Raw genomic sequence first — 18,923 nt, 5'->3', positions numbered from 1 at the left:
TTTGCAAGCAAGTAAATTCGTGGCACATAAAGGCAGGAAAGCAGATTTGGGGAGATCACTCTCCTGGTTGCCTTCGAGTACACTAGTCTCGTCCTCATTTAGACGCGCCTTACCCAGCTTCGAAAAGAGGCATGAGCGGGAAAAAGGAAGAGGAGCAAACACACGTACACACACCGATGACCATCCTACAAATCACTCCTGGAGACGAAAAGCCAGGCTGGTACTGGAGAGGACTTCCGTGGCTGTGTCCTCCTCAATCCCTCTAGCGAACTACACTGCCCTCCACTGCGGTACTCGAGATCCTCATTCAGTGCTTGGGAAATAAGTCCTCGACATCAGAAAACCGAGTGGCAACCTTCAGCATCCCGCTTCCTGCCCACCACACCGCCGGGGTACATTCAAGAAGACGTTTCCCACCCAGCTTCTAAATGTGCCCGGGAATCTCCCGGACCCACTCGGATCACTTCCTGCTCCGCCCCCTTCTGGCCTCCGCGAATAATACGGCGTTTAAATGCTTGCCAGGAAGTTCCCACAGAGGCTTTCGAGAGGCCCTTTAAAACTGGCGCGTGCGCTGGGCTGGGCACGGTCAGTTCTCGCAGGTTTCTGAACTCCGCACAGTGTCGCGAGATTCGCTGTCCGAAACTTCCGGCTCTGGTCGACTTCGGTGGTTGCAGTTTAGCTATGCGGTCCCAGCTTCTGCGGAGTGCTGCTCGGTTCTTGTGGGCCCGTCAGGTTGTCAGCCCGGCCCGCCGGCACCTAAACTGCGGTAGCCTACCGCTGGAGGAGCTGTTCGCCCGCGGCGGGCCCTTGCGGACCTTCCTGGAGCGCCAGGCAGGATCTGAAGCCCAGTTGCAGGTCAGGGGGTCTGAGCTGCTGGCGGCGGCCAAACTGCTAAGCGAGAAGGAGCAGGAGCTGCAGGAGACCGAGCACTTGCTACACGGTGAGGGCCGGGCCCAGGGACACGGGATTCAAAGCAGATTCTTGACTCTCCGTTTGCTTTCCCCAGTCTGCCGCTGGTCAGGTGTTCACACCTCCCCGAGTTAGAAGTTCTTTACTCGGTTGCAACCCTTTTTGGTTTGGGATCAGAGGTCAAGCCATCGTTGTGTGCATTCTCATCCCATCCATTCCAGTTTGAACCTTCTGTTCCCTTGATACAATGCTCCGCCCCCTTTTACAGAATTTAAGTTTATTGATTGCCTCCTGTCTGGCAGAAGATCGTTAGTTAGCTCACCAAGGACAAGTAAGGGACTGTTTCTGTTACGGGCTTGAGAGCAGTGTTTCTCAGAGTTGGCAAAGAGACCTGCGATAGTGCCTAGAGAGGTGCCTGCTAAAGCCAAACTTTGGACTCAGAATCTGAGACCTAGAAATAGGCGTTTTTAACAAGTTACCTCAGTGATTTAGTGTGCATTCAAACATGGATGGGTCGTAAGTTTCTGCATTTCTACAAGCTCCCGTGGACCGCACTTTGGCTAGCATGGCTCTAGAGAGCGTCAAAGTGTATTCAGGGAGAGAAAATTCCTATTACAGCTGAAAAGTGAGAACATATCTGAACAGACACCTAGGGAGAGCAAGAACTTGTTGGAAAGGCCTTGTGCAGGGATAAAGGTCCACTATTAGAGGATATTAATAGTAGTTTAAACTTTACTGATCTTTTACCATACTCTAGGCTTTGCTTAACTATTTTTATGTATTAACTCATCCAGTCACATATCAAACTATGAAGTAGGTGCTATTAGCTTCATGTTCTAGAAGAGGAACATGAGGCATAGAGGTAAAATAACTGCTCAGACTAAACAGCTTTTAAGGAATGGAGTTTGGATTGGACTGACTCCAAATCTTATGGTTTTAATCACTGTAGTCTGTTAACCAAGGAAGAGGAAAGGTTATGGAGAGTGGCAGGTTGAAACATTTTATAAGGGTGGGGGTGTGAAATACTAATCTAAAAAGGTTGATTTTATCCTGTTGGCAGAAGGGAGCCAGTGGACGTTTTCATTTGGGGAGTGAATGACAGAAATGGCTTTCTTGCTTAAAAAGCTTGATTTGTGGTAGTTTCGAAGTCAACCTGGAACGAGATTGCAGATGCCATGGAAAACAGAAAACTAATGCAATAGAGAGTTAAGGAGCATCTAAATTAAGTGACTTAAGAGCAAAAGTAGATGCCCAGAAGTGAAAAAAAGAATTAATTAACCATATTGGGAAAAATATTTTTGGGAAAAATTAAACTGGTTTCATAGCTTAAGCCAAGTTTAAAAATCAAGAGGATTTAAGGTTTAAATATTTTAAAAATCAAGCTGCAGAGAAGTAAACAGAATGTTAGAAAATTGTTACTGGCAGAACACAACTCACCTTTATATAACGATAGAAAATGTCATTCAGCAACTCCTGAGTTCTTACTTTATGTCAGACACCACTAATTACCGGAAAAATATGGAACTACTCTTCAGCTTACAGCCTAGTGAAGAGCAGCAATGTTTAAGAGGTAAAAATATAAGTGGATAAGTGCTTATTTTAATTTCTGCAATAAAGAGCAATGTTATAAAAAGCAAAAGGTGGCATTTAAATGAATCTTGAAGGAAATATAGGAGGTTGCCCGACAGCACAAGAGGAGACTGAAGGCAGAGGTGACCCCCAAGAAGAAAGTACCAAATTGGAAGATTAGAATATAGCAGGAGCGTAGAGTAGGTGTGGGTTGTCAATAATGTAATAGAAACTTGAAACCAGAAAGACAGTTAAGAACCCTTCCTGACAAAGAAATTGGATTTGTTCTTACAGACTGTGGGAAGTTAGCACATGTTTTTAAGCAGAGAAGTGACATCTTTTTAAAGAAAAATTAATGTTGGCCTCAGAGTTGAGGATGGATTGGGAGTGTTCTCCAGGGACCCCAGGGGCTGACAGGCTAGTGAGGAGACTGTTAAAACAGTCCAAGGAAAAGGTGGTGGTAGGCAGGGACCTCACTAACAAGACGTTCTAATAGTCTGGATTTGGGGGGTTATGTCCTGAGAAGGGTGAAGAAGAGCCAGAATTCTAAGAAAAAATCTTAAGCTTCTGGGTTCAGAATATGAGTGGTACTGTTAATTAAGATGTGAGTATAAAAGTTGGGTAAATTTTAGGAGAAAGATGTTTTGCACTGAGCAGGCAGCCATATTAAACTAGGAGTACCTAAAAGGACATTCAGATAAAGAAATTCAGATAAAGATCATGGTCTAGGAGAAAAAAACTGGCTTAGGAGAAAAACTGCGCCTGAATAATCATATGAGAACTCTCAGCATATACTTGATAAATTAAAGCTTGGAAGCAGATGAGAGTACTCAGGAAGAATTTGTAGAGATAGAAATAAGACACTAACAAAGGCAGAAATGCATAGTATTTGAGGAGCAAGCAGAGGAGGAAGTTATAAAAGATCAAGAAAGAACAGGCAGACCTTTGGGACGTTGAACAAGGTAAATGAAGCCATAAAAACCAACTAAAATTTCAAGTAAGGAATTGTTGATACCTGACTTAAAAGGGGCTCACCTTTTCAGCTCACACTGAAATAAGCATTTAGATTTGGCAATTTCGTCATGGGTGATTTTAATAAAAATGGTGTTATTAAAATGATGAAATCCAGTGTAAGAAATTGAGAAGTAAATGAGAATTAACAAGAGAAATAATAAACATGGCATTTAATCTCCAGAAGTTTGGGTAGGAAAAGAGGGCGTGACAAGTGGGTACGTGAAAGGTTGAAGAGAAAAAGACCCTTTTACCTGTGATAGGTGCCTAGTAAACATGTTGATTAGTAATACTGATTGAGAAAAAACTAGTGTATTTCCATTGCCTAGGAATAACTACTCAGTTTAAACCCTCTAGAGCCATTAGCCACATATGGCTGATGAGCACCTGTAATGTAGCTATATTGAGATTACTATAAGGATAAAATAACAGATTTCAAAGACCTAATATGAAAAATAATTTTTAATATTTTTAAAGTACATGTTGAAATGATAATGTTTTGGGTATACTGGGTTAATAAATAAAATGCAGTATTAAAATTAAATTACTTCTAGACTTTAATTCCAATCTCCTTAGCCTTATAGAAGAACTGCATTTCAGAATTGAAGGGCACCTTAGAGGTCATCCAGCCCAGCTCCTTCATTTTTCTCAAGATAATGGAGACTCAGAGAAATTGTATATGTTGGCCTAAGAGAACCTTAGTGGTTGAACTAGGACTAGAATTCATTTTTCCACTTCAACACATTTGCCATTTCACAAAATATCTTCCGTGCCAAATTCTTGCCAGAATAATTTCCTGCCTTTCCACCAACACTTCCCATTGTTGCTTATCTCACTGTTTGTGTTGTTACCTCTCCTTGAGTTAATGCTTCTTTCTGTTTTCTGCCCATCCCCAAAATAAACACAAAACAATCTTTTAGTGTGCTACCATTTTAATATTTAATCACCTAGTATTTTAGGTTGTTACCCTTTGTGAGTTTTTCTCCCCTAGAAAAATAGAAAGAAACTAAAATTATCTAAAACCCTGCCTTGAGAGCAGGTCTTACATATTATTATCTCTAATTCCCAGCATAGTTGGATCTTCATAAATGAACAAACATACAAACTGATACTTTGGAACAGTCCGATCTTCCACCAAAGTGAGCTCAACAAAGAGAGCTATGTGTAAGAGCTAAAAAAATTTCTCTTCTCTCCTTTCTGTAGGTTGCATGTTGTCCTTAGGATAGAGGGATGAGAAGGTATATTTTGTAAGGTAAAAATGAAAACTCGAAGTAAGAGAGTAAAGCGAGTTGCGGGGGGAATACTGTGAACATGAGGCAGGATCTAAATGCTTGGATCGATATTTATTTTATATTAATGAAATATTTGTTAAAGAGACAATAAATAACTTTCTGTTTTTTAATTCAGTTGTGGTTTAACTGATGGAATCTTCTATTCCCCTTCTGGTTTAACTACTCAATGTATTTGTTAGTGTATAGTCTAAGTTGGAAAACTAAAAGCATTTATTTGTTAATATGAATATTTCATGGAGGTAGAATTATAGAATAGTTAATAGCTTCTTTATTTTTTTGTAGATTCTTATTTTTATTTTACTTATAATTCTGTCATCAGGAAAAACATTTTAAGTTACATGCTAATAAAAACTAATGCATAAAATGCTACTTTTAATTAATGGCAGTTATTAAAAGGACAAGAAAGACATTTTATTTTTCCCTTCAGCTGCAATAATAATAAAATAATGACCTGAAATTCTGTTGGCAATTTGACATTAAGGAAAACTTAACCTACTGCTTTATTTTCGCAGATGAAAATGAAGACTTAAGGAAACTTGCAGAGAATGAAATAACCTCATGTCAAGAAGAAATCACTCAGTTGAAGCATCAGGTATGGTATCTGTGCAAAGAATAAAGCATTTCTGCTATTACGTCTAATGAATTTTATTAGAAGTTTATAAAAACAACTCAAGAACTAAGTAGCTTATTAGTACTTAGAATTATAAACTTTTTTAAAGCAGGAAAAAGCATACTCCATGTGGTGCTATTTTTATCTTACCAAAAGGATTGGAGAGCTGTGGAAAAAAAGGTGACTATCACATTGACAGGATTTTTCAGAAAAGCAATGAAATAAATACCAGTATTATATTTCTGCCCCTTTCGGTTTTTTAAGAGAGGTGAGGGTGGGGGTAGATGATGGGTAAAGAGGTTATGGAGCAGTGGTAGATGGTGAGCTCCTTGGCAGCAGGAATATTTCTTTACCTTTGTGTCTCTGGCACCATTAGAGTGCCAGACCTAGAGAGGGCTCCTGGGCTTTTAGAACTGAATTGTAGGACTTTGGTTTTATATCTAGGAGAATTGATAGGCATTAGATGAAGAGTAACCATTATATTAAATTAGAACCACTCTTTGCTCATTCTGGAAACCAGAGCTTGAAGATTTACAATAGTTATGTCTGAGGATATGAGTAAAAGGATGTGGCAAGGTAAGGAAGGAGCCCAGAGAAGGAGGAGCTTAATTTAAAGATTCTGTCTTTTATCTAGTCAGATATGGACTCATCAAAAGTTAATGTCCTTACCACCCATTCCAGAGGGAAAGTTCCACTATGAAGTGAAAAGTCTGACGTAACTTGCCTTCTACCCATTTTCTAATTTTTTGTGAAATAAAAGGACATACGTATTGAAGGTTTCTGTTCATTGACTAGTAATTAACAAACATATAAATTCAATCATTTACTCAGGATTTGAATGATCATGTTGTATTGGCATAGGCTAGAGAGATGGAAAAGTAGTAACAACTATAAGTCCCAACCAACATGAAGTGTGATATTTCAAAATTCAGGCAGATCTGGGTTCAAGTTCTAGTTCTTCCACTTTCTAGTAGTATGTTTTTGGGGGCTAGATTACTCAACTAAGCTATGCTTGGTTAAAACTCAGTTTTCACATCTTAAGTAGATCTGTTAAAATCTTCCCAAGATTGATTTAAGAATTAAAGTATATAAAATGCTTAGCAGAGTGCCTGTCATATATTAAGGGACCAGTAAATGTTGGTAGCTTTTCTTACTTAATTCACCTAAGCAAGTTTTATTCTGTGTCCCCTGAATTAGTACATACTGAAGGGTGAAAGATATATCCTAGCATAAGGAGAACTGATTGGGGCAGGAAGATTTGCATTCTCATGCCTGCTTTGCCTACAAACACTTTTCCCTTTAGCAAGTCATTTAGTCTCTGTTAACCTCATTCTCCTTTACATGTAAAATGAGGGAAGTGGACCAGAAGATATATCATTTTTTAGAGTCTTTTCAGTTCCAAAATTACAAATTTCTCTTCCAAATTAAAGAAGCTGTTTTTTCTTTTCTGCTGTACTAGGCTATAGATTTCAAAAGGATAGAGTTAGAATCTTCTTTTGCATTCTACACACAATATAGTTCCTACTCACAACAAACTCTTAATTATTCACTGAATAGAGAACTGACATAAAATTATACATGAACACCAAAAAGAAACAAAACAATGCAATGCAATGTAAGTTTCAGCTGGACCTTACAGCATTTATAATACAGTTGTTACAACTAATGTTTTATAGAAGTTATGCAGTACTATATGGTTCTTATTGGCAAGATACTCAAAGAGCAATCAGCAATATTGTTTGCTTAGAGAAACTTTAAGTAAATTGAATATTTAAAATCCTGCATCTAATCATTTAGTTTTATTTCTTGTTAAGTTTTAAATAATTCCTAATTATAGGAGGGGTGATATTTTTGTATTTACAGATTATCTTACTTTTGGTTCCCTCAGAAGAAACAGATGCAAATGATTTGATCCTGGAGGTAACTGCAGGAGTTGGGGGTCAGGAGGCAATGTTGTTTACTTCAGAGATGTTTGATATGTATCAGCAATATGCTGCATTTAAAAGATGGCATTTTGAAACCCTGGAATATTTTCCAAGTGAAATAGGTCAGTAAACTGTTTACTTCGTTTTGGGAAAAGTACAAATTTAGTTTATCTACATGTGTCCTAGGAGAAGGGTTGGAAAGACCATGACTATTCTTTAGAATGTATTGATAAGGAAGCTTACCTGATTTTATGCTCATTATTTACTTAATAATTTTGAATGCAAATATACCAATTTTGAAGAGGCCTATAAAATGTTAGTCATTCACTACTCACCATTGAATGATTAATGATCTTTTAAAAGTGGTCTTTTAGACATGTTATTAAATCAGTTCATTAATACCATAAATGCTTTTAGTGTTTATTAGCAATAAAGCTATTAAATATTAAAACACTGAATATCATGGACTTGCTAAGGTTTTTCAATGTTTTACATTCTGTATGCTTCTCTTGTTTCGTAGCTCTTTTAAATATATTTCAAGATGGTGAAAGTTTTGTTAATTGTTTATAAATCACAAGAATAATAATTCCATTTTCTGATATTTTCAAGGTGGCCTTAGACATGCATCTGCCAGCATTGGGGGTTTAGAAGCCTATAAGCACATGAAATTTGAAGGAGGTGTGCACAGAGTACAAAGAGTGCCAAAGACAGAGAAGCAAGGCCGCATCCATACTAGCACCATGACTGTAGCAATCTTACCCCAACCAACTGAGGTAAGGCGTCACTGTCTCTCCTTGCAATCCTGGGCCCAGCACAGTGCTTTGCCCCCAGAGTAACAACTCACTTTACTGAACTGATAATTCAGTACTAAATTTCTTATCCTTTGGCCTTCCTCTCGTATTTTGGGTTTTTTGGAGAATCTCTTACCTAGGTCCAGAAAGTATGATTTCACAATAGATGGTAACAATTAAAGATGTATAAAGAAACTAATGTTGCACTACTTATTAATTTTTCTCCACCACTAAGCTTACAGTAGCTATTCTGAGATCATCTCTATAGGAGAAACATTATTAACCTACTTTAAATAGGGTTTAATACTAATTACTTTCATAACAATTTTTGCTTTGTCTGACTGTCCCAGAGTGTTAATAGTAAGAATCCTGTTTTAACAAGGGTAACTAACTGCTTAACAGAATTGCTGCTTCATAACCCAATCACACTAAAATTGGAGACAGAAGTAGTTTCCAGGAAAAGATGGGCTGAAGTCCATATTTAACGCTTCTAGCAACCATACGAAGGAGCCACGTAGGGAGACACTGAGGGCCTATGAATGGTAGGAAACCTGCTGCCAGGGTTGCAGACATGTCACAGAGGGTCCACAGCTGTTCATGAAACAGAGGTTTTTAAATCTAGTGCTCTAGACGGTGACTCCCAGCATCATGCTGATGTCGGATCCCAGTGTATGACTTCTTGGCTTTGCCCTGTGCCGTTTCCTTATGCCTCTCCTCTGCCTCCACATATGCTTAAGTCCTCCTTTATTTAAAATTAAACAAAATTGGGGCGCCTGGGCGGCTTAGTCGTTAAGCGTCTGCCTTCGGCTCAGGGCGTGATCCCAGCATACTGGGATCGAGCCCCACATCGGGCTCCTCCGCTGGAAGCCTGCGGGCTCCTCCCACTCCCCCTGCTTGTGTTTCCTCTCTTGTTGGCTGTCTCTATCTCTGTCAAATAAATAAATAAAACCTTTAAAAAAATTTAAATTAAACAAAATAAGCCTTCCCATAGTTCTTAAGCTAGCATTTTTTTTTCCCATGTTAAGTCTTTTGAACTCAGAAATAATCCACAAAAGCTCACATTAGTTCCTATATTCCCATTTCTAATATTAACTAAGTTCTTCTGTTCATGTGATAAGGGAGAGTAATTTAGAGAAGTCTAGTTTTTGAGGATTTCGTGGGCTTGTTTTTGTTTTGTATTGTATTTTGATCCACCACTCTTCTAAAAGATAGACGTTTTAAAAATGGTGTCCTTCCAGCTACTTTATATTCTTAAAACTAAACCATCTTAATCTCATACTAATTCTATATGTGACATGTATTTGTAAACGGATAGTTCTTGCCTTTGAACAGTTCATATACATCTGATATTTTTAAATCCCAGTATTTCCTCTTGTGTATAGATTAATCTGGTGATTAACCCGAAAGATTTGCGAATTGATACTAAGCGAGCCAGTGGAGCTGGAGGACAGCATGTAAATACCACAGACAGTGCTGTCCGGATAGTTCATCTTCCAACAGGTACACACTTATCCCTTCAACATAAAACTTTGAAATCAAATTCTGAATAACGTGACTAATTTTCCACTGTGATAGATCCTCAATTACCAGAATATATACTACTAAGAATTATTATTAAATACTTTATTTAGAGTCCTTAAATGAAACTCTGCAAGATAAATGCAAAGTCAAGAAGACGGAGGGATCTAAGCCCAGAGAATTTCTATACTGGTAACCATGAAGAAAAGGTGTGGATAGTCCTTTCAGGTAGCTTCCTGAAGCTTATACTTAGTAAATATCACTATTAGAAAATCCGGGGTGTCTGGCTGGCTCAGGTAGAGCATGTGACTCTTGATCTCAGGGTTGTGAGTTCAAGCCCCCTGTTGGTGTGAAGCCTACTTAATAAATAAATAATCCTCAGAATGAAGTCATTATCATGGGTTCTTCTTTATCAGAAAATGCTCTAAATCACTGTTTCTAAGCCTTCTTTGAAGGGAGGAGGACATGGACTCCTTTGAGAAAATGAAAGCTTAGATTCACTCCCCAGAAACATGCTCACCTGCAAAGTGCTGCACTTAACTTCCAGGCCTGCTTCTCCATGAAGTCCACCCACAAACTTCCAGCAGTTCTGACTGTAGATAGCCAATGGAGCTATATCTAAATATTTCTCAAGTCTTCAGTATACTATCAGGGAGAACTAAGTGTGCTTTACAGTCTTCACTGCAGTGATTTACATGTGATAAAGCATATGGATAGCAAACCTCAGTTACCTAGAAAGAATACAAGAATCTCTTACTGTGACCAGTCTCAAAGAAGGATAATTCCCATGGATCAGCAGTGGTTTACAGGAGCAGACTGGTAGGTTTTTGTTTTTTCAAATACGAGGAAATCCTCGAGTTAAACTTTTAGGATGATGTCTATGTAATACATAGTATGTAAACAGGAGTAGGAAAAAAATGGATGAAAATCCTCATAAAAATATGAATAGTGACTATCTCTGGTAGTAGGATTAACTTTGTTCTGTGATGACTAATTATTTTAAAAATTACGGTGGCTAGCTAAGGGTATGGGAAAATAATCCATATTAAATGATTAGTGCTTATTGCTCAGTATGTCTGCCTTCAATATGAATGAATTTTGCACTGTAGCTCAAGCTTCAATTTTTAGTTTTCTGAGAACTCTATAAAAGTTGTTAATAGTCTGCCTTTTTTATTAGAGTTGTTTTTTCTCCTCATAAAGGAAGAAGACAAAGGAAAAGGAGTATTCCTTGATAATAAATGAAGATTTTCCTATTAAAACTCTTTAATAATTCTCATAACACTATTCAGGTGTTGTTTCTGAATGCCAACAAGAGAGATCTCAACTGAAAAACAGAGAGATGGCTATGAAAAAGCTACGTGCAAAACTGTACAGCATGTATCTAGAAGAAGAAACAAGTAAAAGATACAGTGCTAGAAAGATTCAGGTAAAACTGGATTTAAGATGTTCTGAAGGATAAAAATATTTTTAGATAACCCAGTTTTTATACATGTTAAAATTGTTTCAGTGTATTGGTTAAAATAAGGAAAGAGTTCAAGTAGCTCAACCTAGGGTTATATTTGCTTTGTAGTAATTTTAAATCTCTGCCCTGGTTTCTATATTCAAGGGCTTGTTTCTTTCAGACTTTTAATCAAAGTTACTAAAAAAGGATACTAAAAAATGATACTCCCCATTTTTTAATCCTTTGAAAGTTATGGAAGTTGGAAAGCAAATTGAACTTACTTTCTTCCTGTTTGGTATTTGATTTTATAATTACAAAGCCCTTTATTAATTTCTTCTTATGGGAATTTATCACTGTGTCATCACTGAAAATGATCAGATTAATTCACAGAGATCTTACATATGTATATATATTTAGCTACCATTTGAATACCATCTCTGTGCTAGGTTGTATGTATACATCATCAGGGTGTGGTAGGTATTATTTGTTTGTATTTTATGGATATGGAAACTAAAGTTTAAAATTGAAATAAGTGCCTGAAGTCATAGAGCATTGAAATGGCAGGAAGAGGATCAAATGCTACAAATTTGTCAGCCTTTAATGCCAGTATTCTTTTTTTTTCTATTATGTTCCTGTGTTATTTGAGGATTCAGAATGTTTAAAACTTGGTTCTTGGGGCGCCTGGGTGGCACAGCGGTTAAGCGTCTGCCTTCGGCTCAGGGCGTGATCCCGGCGTTCTGGGATCGAGCCCCACATCAGGCTCCTCTGCTATGAGCCTGCTTCTTCCTCTCCCGCTCTTCCTGCTTGTGTTCCCTCTCTCGCTGGCTGTCTCTATCTCTGTCAAATAAATAAATAAAATCTTTAAAAAAAAAAAAAAAAAAAAAATAAAACTTGGTTCTTACATTGTGTTTCAAATTATAAATCCAGAGCTTAATCTCCAGGTAAGTTAAATTTATAGGTTTAGTTGCCTAAACCTATATCTAACTGTATCTCATATCTTTTTATATAGGTTGGAACTAAAGGAAGGTCAGAGAAAATAAGAACATACAATTTTCCACAGAACCGGGTCACAGATCACAGAATAAACAAGTCACTTCATGATCTTGAAACTTTTATGCAAGGGGAGTATCTATTGGATGAACTTGTACAGTCCTTGAAGGACTATGCTGATTATGAATCTTTAGTAGAAATTATTTCCAAAAAAGCTTAAATTGATTTATTATGAGACTTTTACAGCTTATGAAAACTTACAAATTACATTGTGTGTAAATACTCACTAGTATTCTCTTAAAAAACATGAGTTAAGTCAGCTGTAAGTAATGTGTGTATTTTTAAGACATAATTTATATAAATCTTCTCAGTGTATCAGTAAAAAAATACACAATACAATCATGACTCTGGTTATATATTTTGGACTCTTCCTATGAGAACTACACAAACAAAAACAGTACTTTGTTTTATGTAAAATGTTTAATAAATGATCACAAATTTGGTTTAACTAATGAAAAACCTCAAACATAAAATAATAGTAATATGATAATAAATACTATATTAGTCAAAGTCCAAGTAAGAAACAGAAACCATACCATGAATTTGAACAGGGATAATTTTGGTAACAAAGAATTTTTAACTGATAACAGGATAAGCTATTAGGGGATAAGAGCAAACTCATACACTAGGACTGAGAAAGAGTACCCAAAGGAAGAACACCTTTGGAAGGGGAGAGAGCATGGCTTTGGCCTACTTAACAGAAAAGTGCCCTGGGCTGCCCTGGGCCAGAGCTGGTCTGCAGGTGGTGGTAGATCAGGCCTTGCAAACAGAACCTTAAACCCTGTGGAATGGTAAGCAAGCAGCCTCCCACCAGCGTGTCAGCAAAACTTGCTGGAGGGTTAAGCATCAGTTTGTATCTGCATTAGTCAGGATTCTCTAGAGAAACAGAATCAATAGGATGCGTGTGAGACTTACTAGGAGGAATTGGCAGATATGACTTATGGAGGCTGACAAGTCCAAAAATCTGCAATGAGACCAAGCCGACTGGAGAGTCAGGGGAACTGATGCTGCAGTTCTAATCCAAAAGCAGTCTGCTTGGAGAATTCTCTCTTGCTCAGGGGAGGCCAGTCTTCTTCAGGCCTTCAACTGTTTGGATGAAACCATCCACATTATGAAGGGCATTCTGCTTTACTCAAAAGTTCACTGATTTAAATGTTAATTTCATCCAAAAACACCCTTGAGAAACATCCAGAGTAATGTGGACTAAATATCTTGGCACCCTGTTAACACATGATCCAGGAACACCCTGAGAAACAAGAAGAGAAGCCCCTTCCTCCTACATGTCCCTCCACCACCCCCTACTGACAAAGCTTAACATGGTACCGAAGGACAGGTCCAGCTGTGGTATCACAAAGTAGGGCAATGATGGGTAAATTTGTTGCCAAGAGGCAACAATTTGGTAACTAGCACAAACACCCATATGCATTACCTAATTTCAATAATTGATATGTTTTCATATTTTCTTGATGTTAGAAGTTAAAAATATTTTAAAATATTTCCACTTGCATTGTTAAAAATAAGGACATTATTTTCCGTAATCATTTACTATCACACGAAATTAACAGTAATTCCCTAATGTCTTGAAGTGTCTTCCAAGTACCCAATTCAAATACCCTCAAATTCTCCCCACATGCCTTAACTGGCTTCTTCAGACCAGGCCCCAACTAAGAATCACACATGGAATCTGGTGGTTACATTGTTTAAGTCTAGAACAGCCCTGCCAGCTGCCACCCCTTTTTTCCATGACCTTGCACTGAATTTTCATTTCAGAAGATCAGGCTACAATGGTGTCATTTAACTTGTTCCTCAAGTCCCAGTACTTCCTACAAACCGGAAGTTAGAGCTTAAGACTCAGCTAGTTTCGCATACTCCCTTTCCTCATGAAAATGTATACTAAATAAGTCAGGTTTGAATGCACTGATGTGCTGAGATGTATTAGATTCTCTAAAATACACTGACAGATGAGACAAATGACTTCACATTTGTGAAAGGAGAATTACTGTTTAAAGTGAGCTTAAAGCTGAATCGGCATAATCTTTATCAGTATTTTTTCATCAGATTTAAAAGAAGTTCAGTGGCTCTTATTTACCATGGAATTTCTGGTTATGATTAGCTCTTTTGTGAGAAGACAGACTCCAGAGAACTGGGGCCTAAAGGGGAAGGAAGCCTGGGAATGTCTGCTTGAGGCTGCACAGCTGTAAAAGACCTCTTGGTGTTGAGGGCAACACTGAGTACTTAAGTACTTACTGTACTTGATAAACAGGAGACACCCCATTGTTCTCCCAGGGTGTGTGTGTGCTCCTTCACAACAAGGAAGAGTAGTAAATTCAACTAGTTTAACTAGGGAAGGGAAGGGAAAGGGAGAAGGGAAGGAGAAAAGGAAGGAGGAGGGGAAGGGGATAGGAAAAGAAGAAATTAAAGAACTAAAGGAAAAGCCCATTATCCCATAAAGAAGTGAGAAAAGTTGGAACTGCTGACTCAAGTTTTTGAAAACATGAGATACACAAAGGACTACAATTATGAGAAGAGCTCTACCTGGTAGATAATGAATAAATGTTAAATTTATAGTAGTTACAACAAAGTAAAATGATTTAATTAAGGCTACATGACTAAAGTGTTAAAGAATTACAAGACATTTAGTTAACTCCCAAACTGCATGCCTTTCTCTATTTGTTGGAATCTACAGTAATATGAATCCTTGTAAGCATATATACTACATAAATTTAAAACTGTATTATTGTGGGCTAATGTGTTTCATGTGTCAACCTGTATTAATTAGCCTAATTTCCATTAGAGACCTAACATGCTAACTTTCAGAGTAATTTTATCTTGCTAATTTATTCTTAGAATTTTAAAGCTGGTCAAAGATTATCAAGTACATCAGAGAATTGTGGGAAAAATCCCTCTCCCTTGTAACACTCTGCTCATGAAATGCACTCTATCTTCACTAGAACATTTGATGAAAATGGCTTTCAGTGACCTACACAACTCAAGAATACAGCAAGACCTGTTCATTAGACCATATTCCGTCCTGCAAAAGGCCCATGCAAACCTGCATCTCCCAGTTTGTTTCTTTTGGTTTCCTTTTTGAATGAAAAGGACATGTCTCCATGTTACTAAATATTACAATGTACTATTACTTAGTTTCTCTTGACCTCTTCTAATAGGTAATATTAGAAAAGTTGGATTAAGATTATGACGGGTCTCAAATATTGGATTTCATTCTGTAAACAAGAGAAGCTATTGAAAATTTAGTTATTTCCCCCCTTATCCATCTCCACTCCCCCATTCCCAGCCCCACGGGAAAAGGTGTAATAGCTGTACTAATGAAGGTGGAAAAGAGCTTTGGATCATTTTTTAAACTTCCTGTCCATTAGAACATCACAGCTGGTGAGAAATCATCATAGTACCTAGGTAATTCTAACAATATAAGTTTAAGATATGTATCAGTTGTATTATGAACATGTGCAGTGTAATTGGCAGATTCTGGTCTGTGAACTGACATTGGCTTCCACTTCACTCACCAAATTAGTTACTCCTAGATTAACAAATGTAATTTTTGGAACCTAGGGAAAGGTAAGAGTAGAGCAACACAGTCTTGGCATGAAGCCTACTGGAACCCTATGTCAAATGTTTTAAGGACCCTGGAATTTGCAGCTGTCTACACAGACAACGCATCTATAGGTTATCTTCATTATAAGCCACCCATTGTTGCTCCTACCTGCCGTTGCTTATGCTGCCCTCTCTGCCTAGAACAGACACTTGGCTTACCTCAGCAGCCAAACTTCAAGGTCCAACCTGAAAGGCACCTTAGCCTCTAGGCAGAATTAACTGCTCTTCATTGGTATTCCACAGTACTTTACCATACCAGGATAACAACACTTACACCAAGGTAGTAACCTCTTCGATTTACCCGTCTCAGGACTGTGTTTAATAAGGAAATGGGAAAGAGTGGGTCGGGAAATAGAATAAGCATGTTTTGCTAGACCTCTCACATTGTCTCAGTAATGAACAAAAATGTGCTTTCTTCGTGTTTCCTCGGGACCTAACATTATGCTACAATAAGCACTAAACAGATATCTAAAAGGCAATTATATCTAAAGTATTTGTCTACAAATCTGATGTATTGTTCAGAAAAACAACAGAACTTAATTTCAAAATGGCCTACAACAGCAGTTAATCAAAACTCATTCAGCTGGAATAGCAATTTTGAAGACGCATAGACAATCACTATGTTTAAAATTTAACTTGTCGTATTCCTCCATAACCCATTTCTCACTGTGTAATCTCCGTTTCTTTAATGGCACAACCATTCTCCTCTCTCAAATTTAAAATGTAGTCATCTTAACAACAACAAAAAAAAACAAAAACAAAAAAAAAGGGTCATCTTTGATTCCTCTTCCTCACATGCAGTTTATTGCTAAATCCTACTCTCCTAAACACTAATAATCCTCACTGATTCTATTACCACTACTCTTGTCCAGAATTACTTCTCTCCTTGACTACTTTTATGCCCCCCCTGACCTCTCCAGGCATCTTCTCTATCTGCTAATTCAGGTTACACATGCATAACTGCTAGATTCATTTTCCTAAAAACCAAGGCTCTGATCTTGTCACTCTTTTACTCAACAACTTAATAGGTTCCTACTGTGTTCCAAATAAAACTCCAACTCCTAAGTGTGCATACAATACATCCATATCCATATCCAGCATTATTCCCTATCAGCCCATTTTACTCACCACCCCGTCTATCACATCAAATTCATTTTTTCTGATAACTGCACTTGCATTTAAGCTTTCCCCCATTACGTTCTTTATGCCATGCTACCCTCCTTCTCAGTCCCTTAAAAGACATCCCCAACAGCACTGGTTTTCATCTAGAGGTTTGCCCCATGGGCATTTGGCAATGTTTGGAGACAGTAGGAGTTGGAGGCTAAGGATGCTGTTAAACTCCCTACAATGCACAGGACAGCCCCCCACAACAAAAAATTATCTGACTCTGGGGTGCCTGGATGGCTCAGTCGGTTAAGCGTCTGCCTTTGGATAGGACTTTTGTCTCAGGGTCCTGGGATCGAGTCCTGCGTCGGGCTCCCTGCTCAACGGGGAGCCTGCTTCTCCCTGCTTGTGCTCTGTGTTGCTATCTCTGTCTGTCTCTCTCTCAAGTAAATAAGATCTTTAAAAAAAAAATTATCTGACTCAACATGTCAACAGTGCTGAAGAAACTCTGACCAACAGATTATTCCCTTATCCTGGCATATAAAAGTAATGCCTCTGTTCTCTAAAAATTCCCACTGTAACGTGATGTATTTGACTTATCCAGTGTTGCATTACTGCTAAACCTTATACCCCTTATCTCCTCCCCTCTATGCTCATGAAGCTTTTATTCAAAGATTATTTACCGAGCATCTGTTATGTCTGTTAGATGGCAGTCCCAGATAGTAAGCACAAGGGCAGGTACCATCTCCCAATTATTTCCAGATACTCCGTGATGTCTTGCACACTTAGGTCTGCGATAAGAATTTGCTGAAAAAGGGCAACTCTCTCTGTGCTTCATTTTGCACCTAAAAACTCAACAATTCTGATATTGATGTGCAGGAACTAAGAGGTACATACATCTGTTGCCATCTAGTATAAAATTCAAAATGGCCATTTCTAAGTTTCTCACTAAAAATGAAATTAACAGGTGGTCATGAACCCCCTGAACAAGTTGTCAGTTAAAAATATTTCATAATAATCAATTAAACCTCTAACAGTTAAAACCAACATTAAATAACTTAATAGCCTGAAAAAGATTTTCATAAACTATTCTAGTATGCAATAAAACATGCTTAGCTATGTTTGTTACCTTATATTGCTACAATAATTTTAATTTTTCCAATAATATATCCTAGCCTTTTCCTGAAAAAGCAAATAACTGCTGGAGAATATCATTTAAACAGTGGTTAAGAGCCAATATAGTCCAAGTACTCAATTAATTTAATGAAAACCCTTCCTCCCCTCAAATTTCATACATTTGTCTACATCTGAAAATAAAAGAGGAATAAAGATGATCTCTAAGGCCAAATGGGGAAGTAATGTGAAAATGTACTATAAACAATCAGGACTCCAGCAAATACTACCACTCCTCAGTATAACACAAAAGAAATGGATTTATAAAGCAGAACGGGTTTGGAACTTCTGCATAGTAACTGTGTAGTCCTATGAGAATTAACTCACACTTCTAAGCACAATCGAAAATGAAAATAATGCCAAAGTTATTGTAAGACCTAAAGGCTAACATTTACAAAATGCCTAGAAGACATAAAGCTACTATAGTTTTAACATTCATTCAACAAATCACTCTCTAGCTGAAATCCCTCCAACTACTCAAAACTCCACATGTAAACATACCAAATCCTAGAGGATCTGGCTTCTATCTCTCTGACCTAATCTCCCACTCTGGCACTTGCTCAATGCACTCTAGACATCCTTATAGCCCCAGAACAAGCCAAGCACTTTCCCTCTCTGCCTGCTGCTTACTACACAGATCTCTGCACTGCCCACTCAATAGTCAGATCTTGGTTCAATGCTCCCAAATCCTCTTGACCACCAGAAGTCATTACTCAATGCCCCTAATGCCCACTCTCTACCCCACTATCTTGTTTTATATTGCTCTTTCCTGCACTGAAATTGGTAACTGTCAATTTCTTTTCCCTTAGTATGTAAACTTGAAGGATAGGACTTTTGTCTTTTCAACCCTCTATCTCCCCGGCCTAGCTCCAAGGCCAGGCTAAGGCAGGCGAGTGGGACACCATCACTCAGGTGCAA

General features: G+C 38.0%; 1 protein-coding gene across 7 annotated transcripts; it reads left to right on the top strand.

Annotated features, from left to right (window-relative positions):
• Window positions 1-594: 594 nt before the first annotated feature.
• On the top strand, window positions 595-12,455 carry MTRF1L (mitochondrial translation release factor 1 like). 7 transcript variants are annotated; one of them, XR_015726147.1, is made up of 7 exons: window positions 628-940; window positions 5,294-5,373; window positions 7,255-7,438; window positions 7,926-8,089; window positions 9,490-9,607; window positions 9,739-10,444; window positions 10,826-11,049. XR_015726147.1 is itself a non-coding variant. In XM_045805384.2 (7 exons), the coding sequence occupies exons 1-7, from the start codon at window positions 682-684 to the stop codon at window positions 12,274-12,276; spliced, it is 1,143 nt and encodes a 380-aa protein (XP_045661340.1). In that variant the 5' UTR covers window positions 632-681; the 3' UTR covers window positions 12,277-12,455. The 7 variants fall into 7 exon arrangements, 4 of the variants coding, with proteins under 4 accessions (XP_087721722.1, XP_087721721.1, XP_087721720.1 ...); XM_045805384.2 differs by lacking the exon at window positions 9,739-10,444 and adding an exon at window positions 12,076-12,455 and having other exon boundaries at window positions 632-940; window positions 10,915-11,051; XR_015726149.1 differs by lacking the exon at window positions 9,739-10,444 and having other exon boundaries at window positions 616-940; window positions 7,255-7,311; window positions 10,915-10,961.
• The last annotated feature ends 6,468 nt before the right edge of the window (window positions 12,456-18,923 follow it).

Source organism: Ursus americanus, chromosome 11 (assembly GCF_024610735.1).
Source record: "Ursus americanus isolate L20-20 chromosome 11, mUrsAme1.1.p, whole genome shotgun sequence".
Taxonomy (NCBI): domain Eukaryota; kingdom Metazoa; phylum Chordata; class Mammalia; order Carnivora; family Ursidae; genus Ursus; species Ursus americanus.
This window is presented reverse-complemented; position numbering and strand designations above follow the sequence as displayed.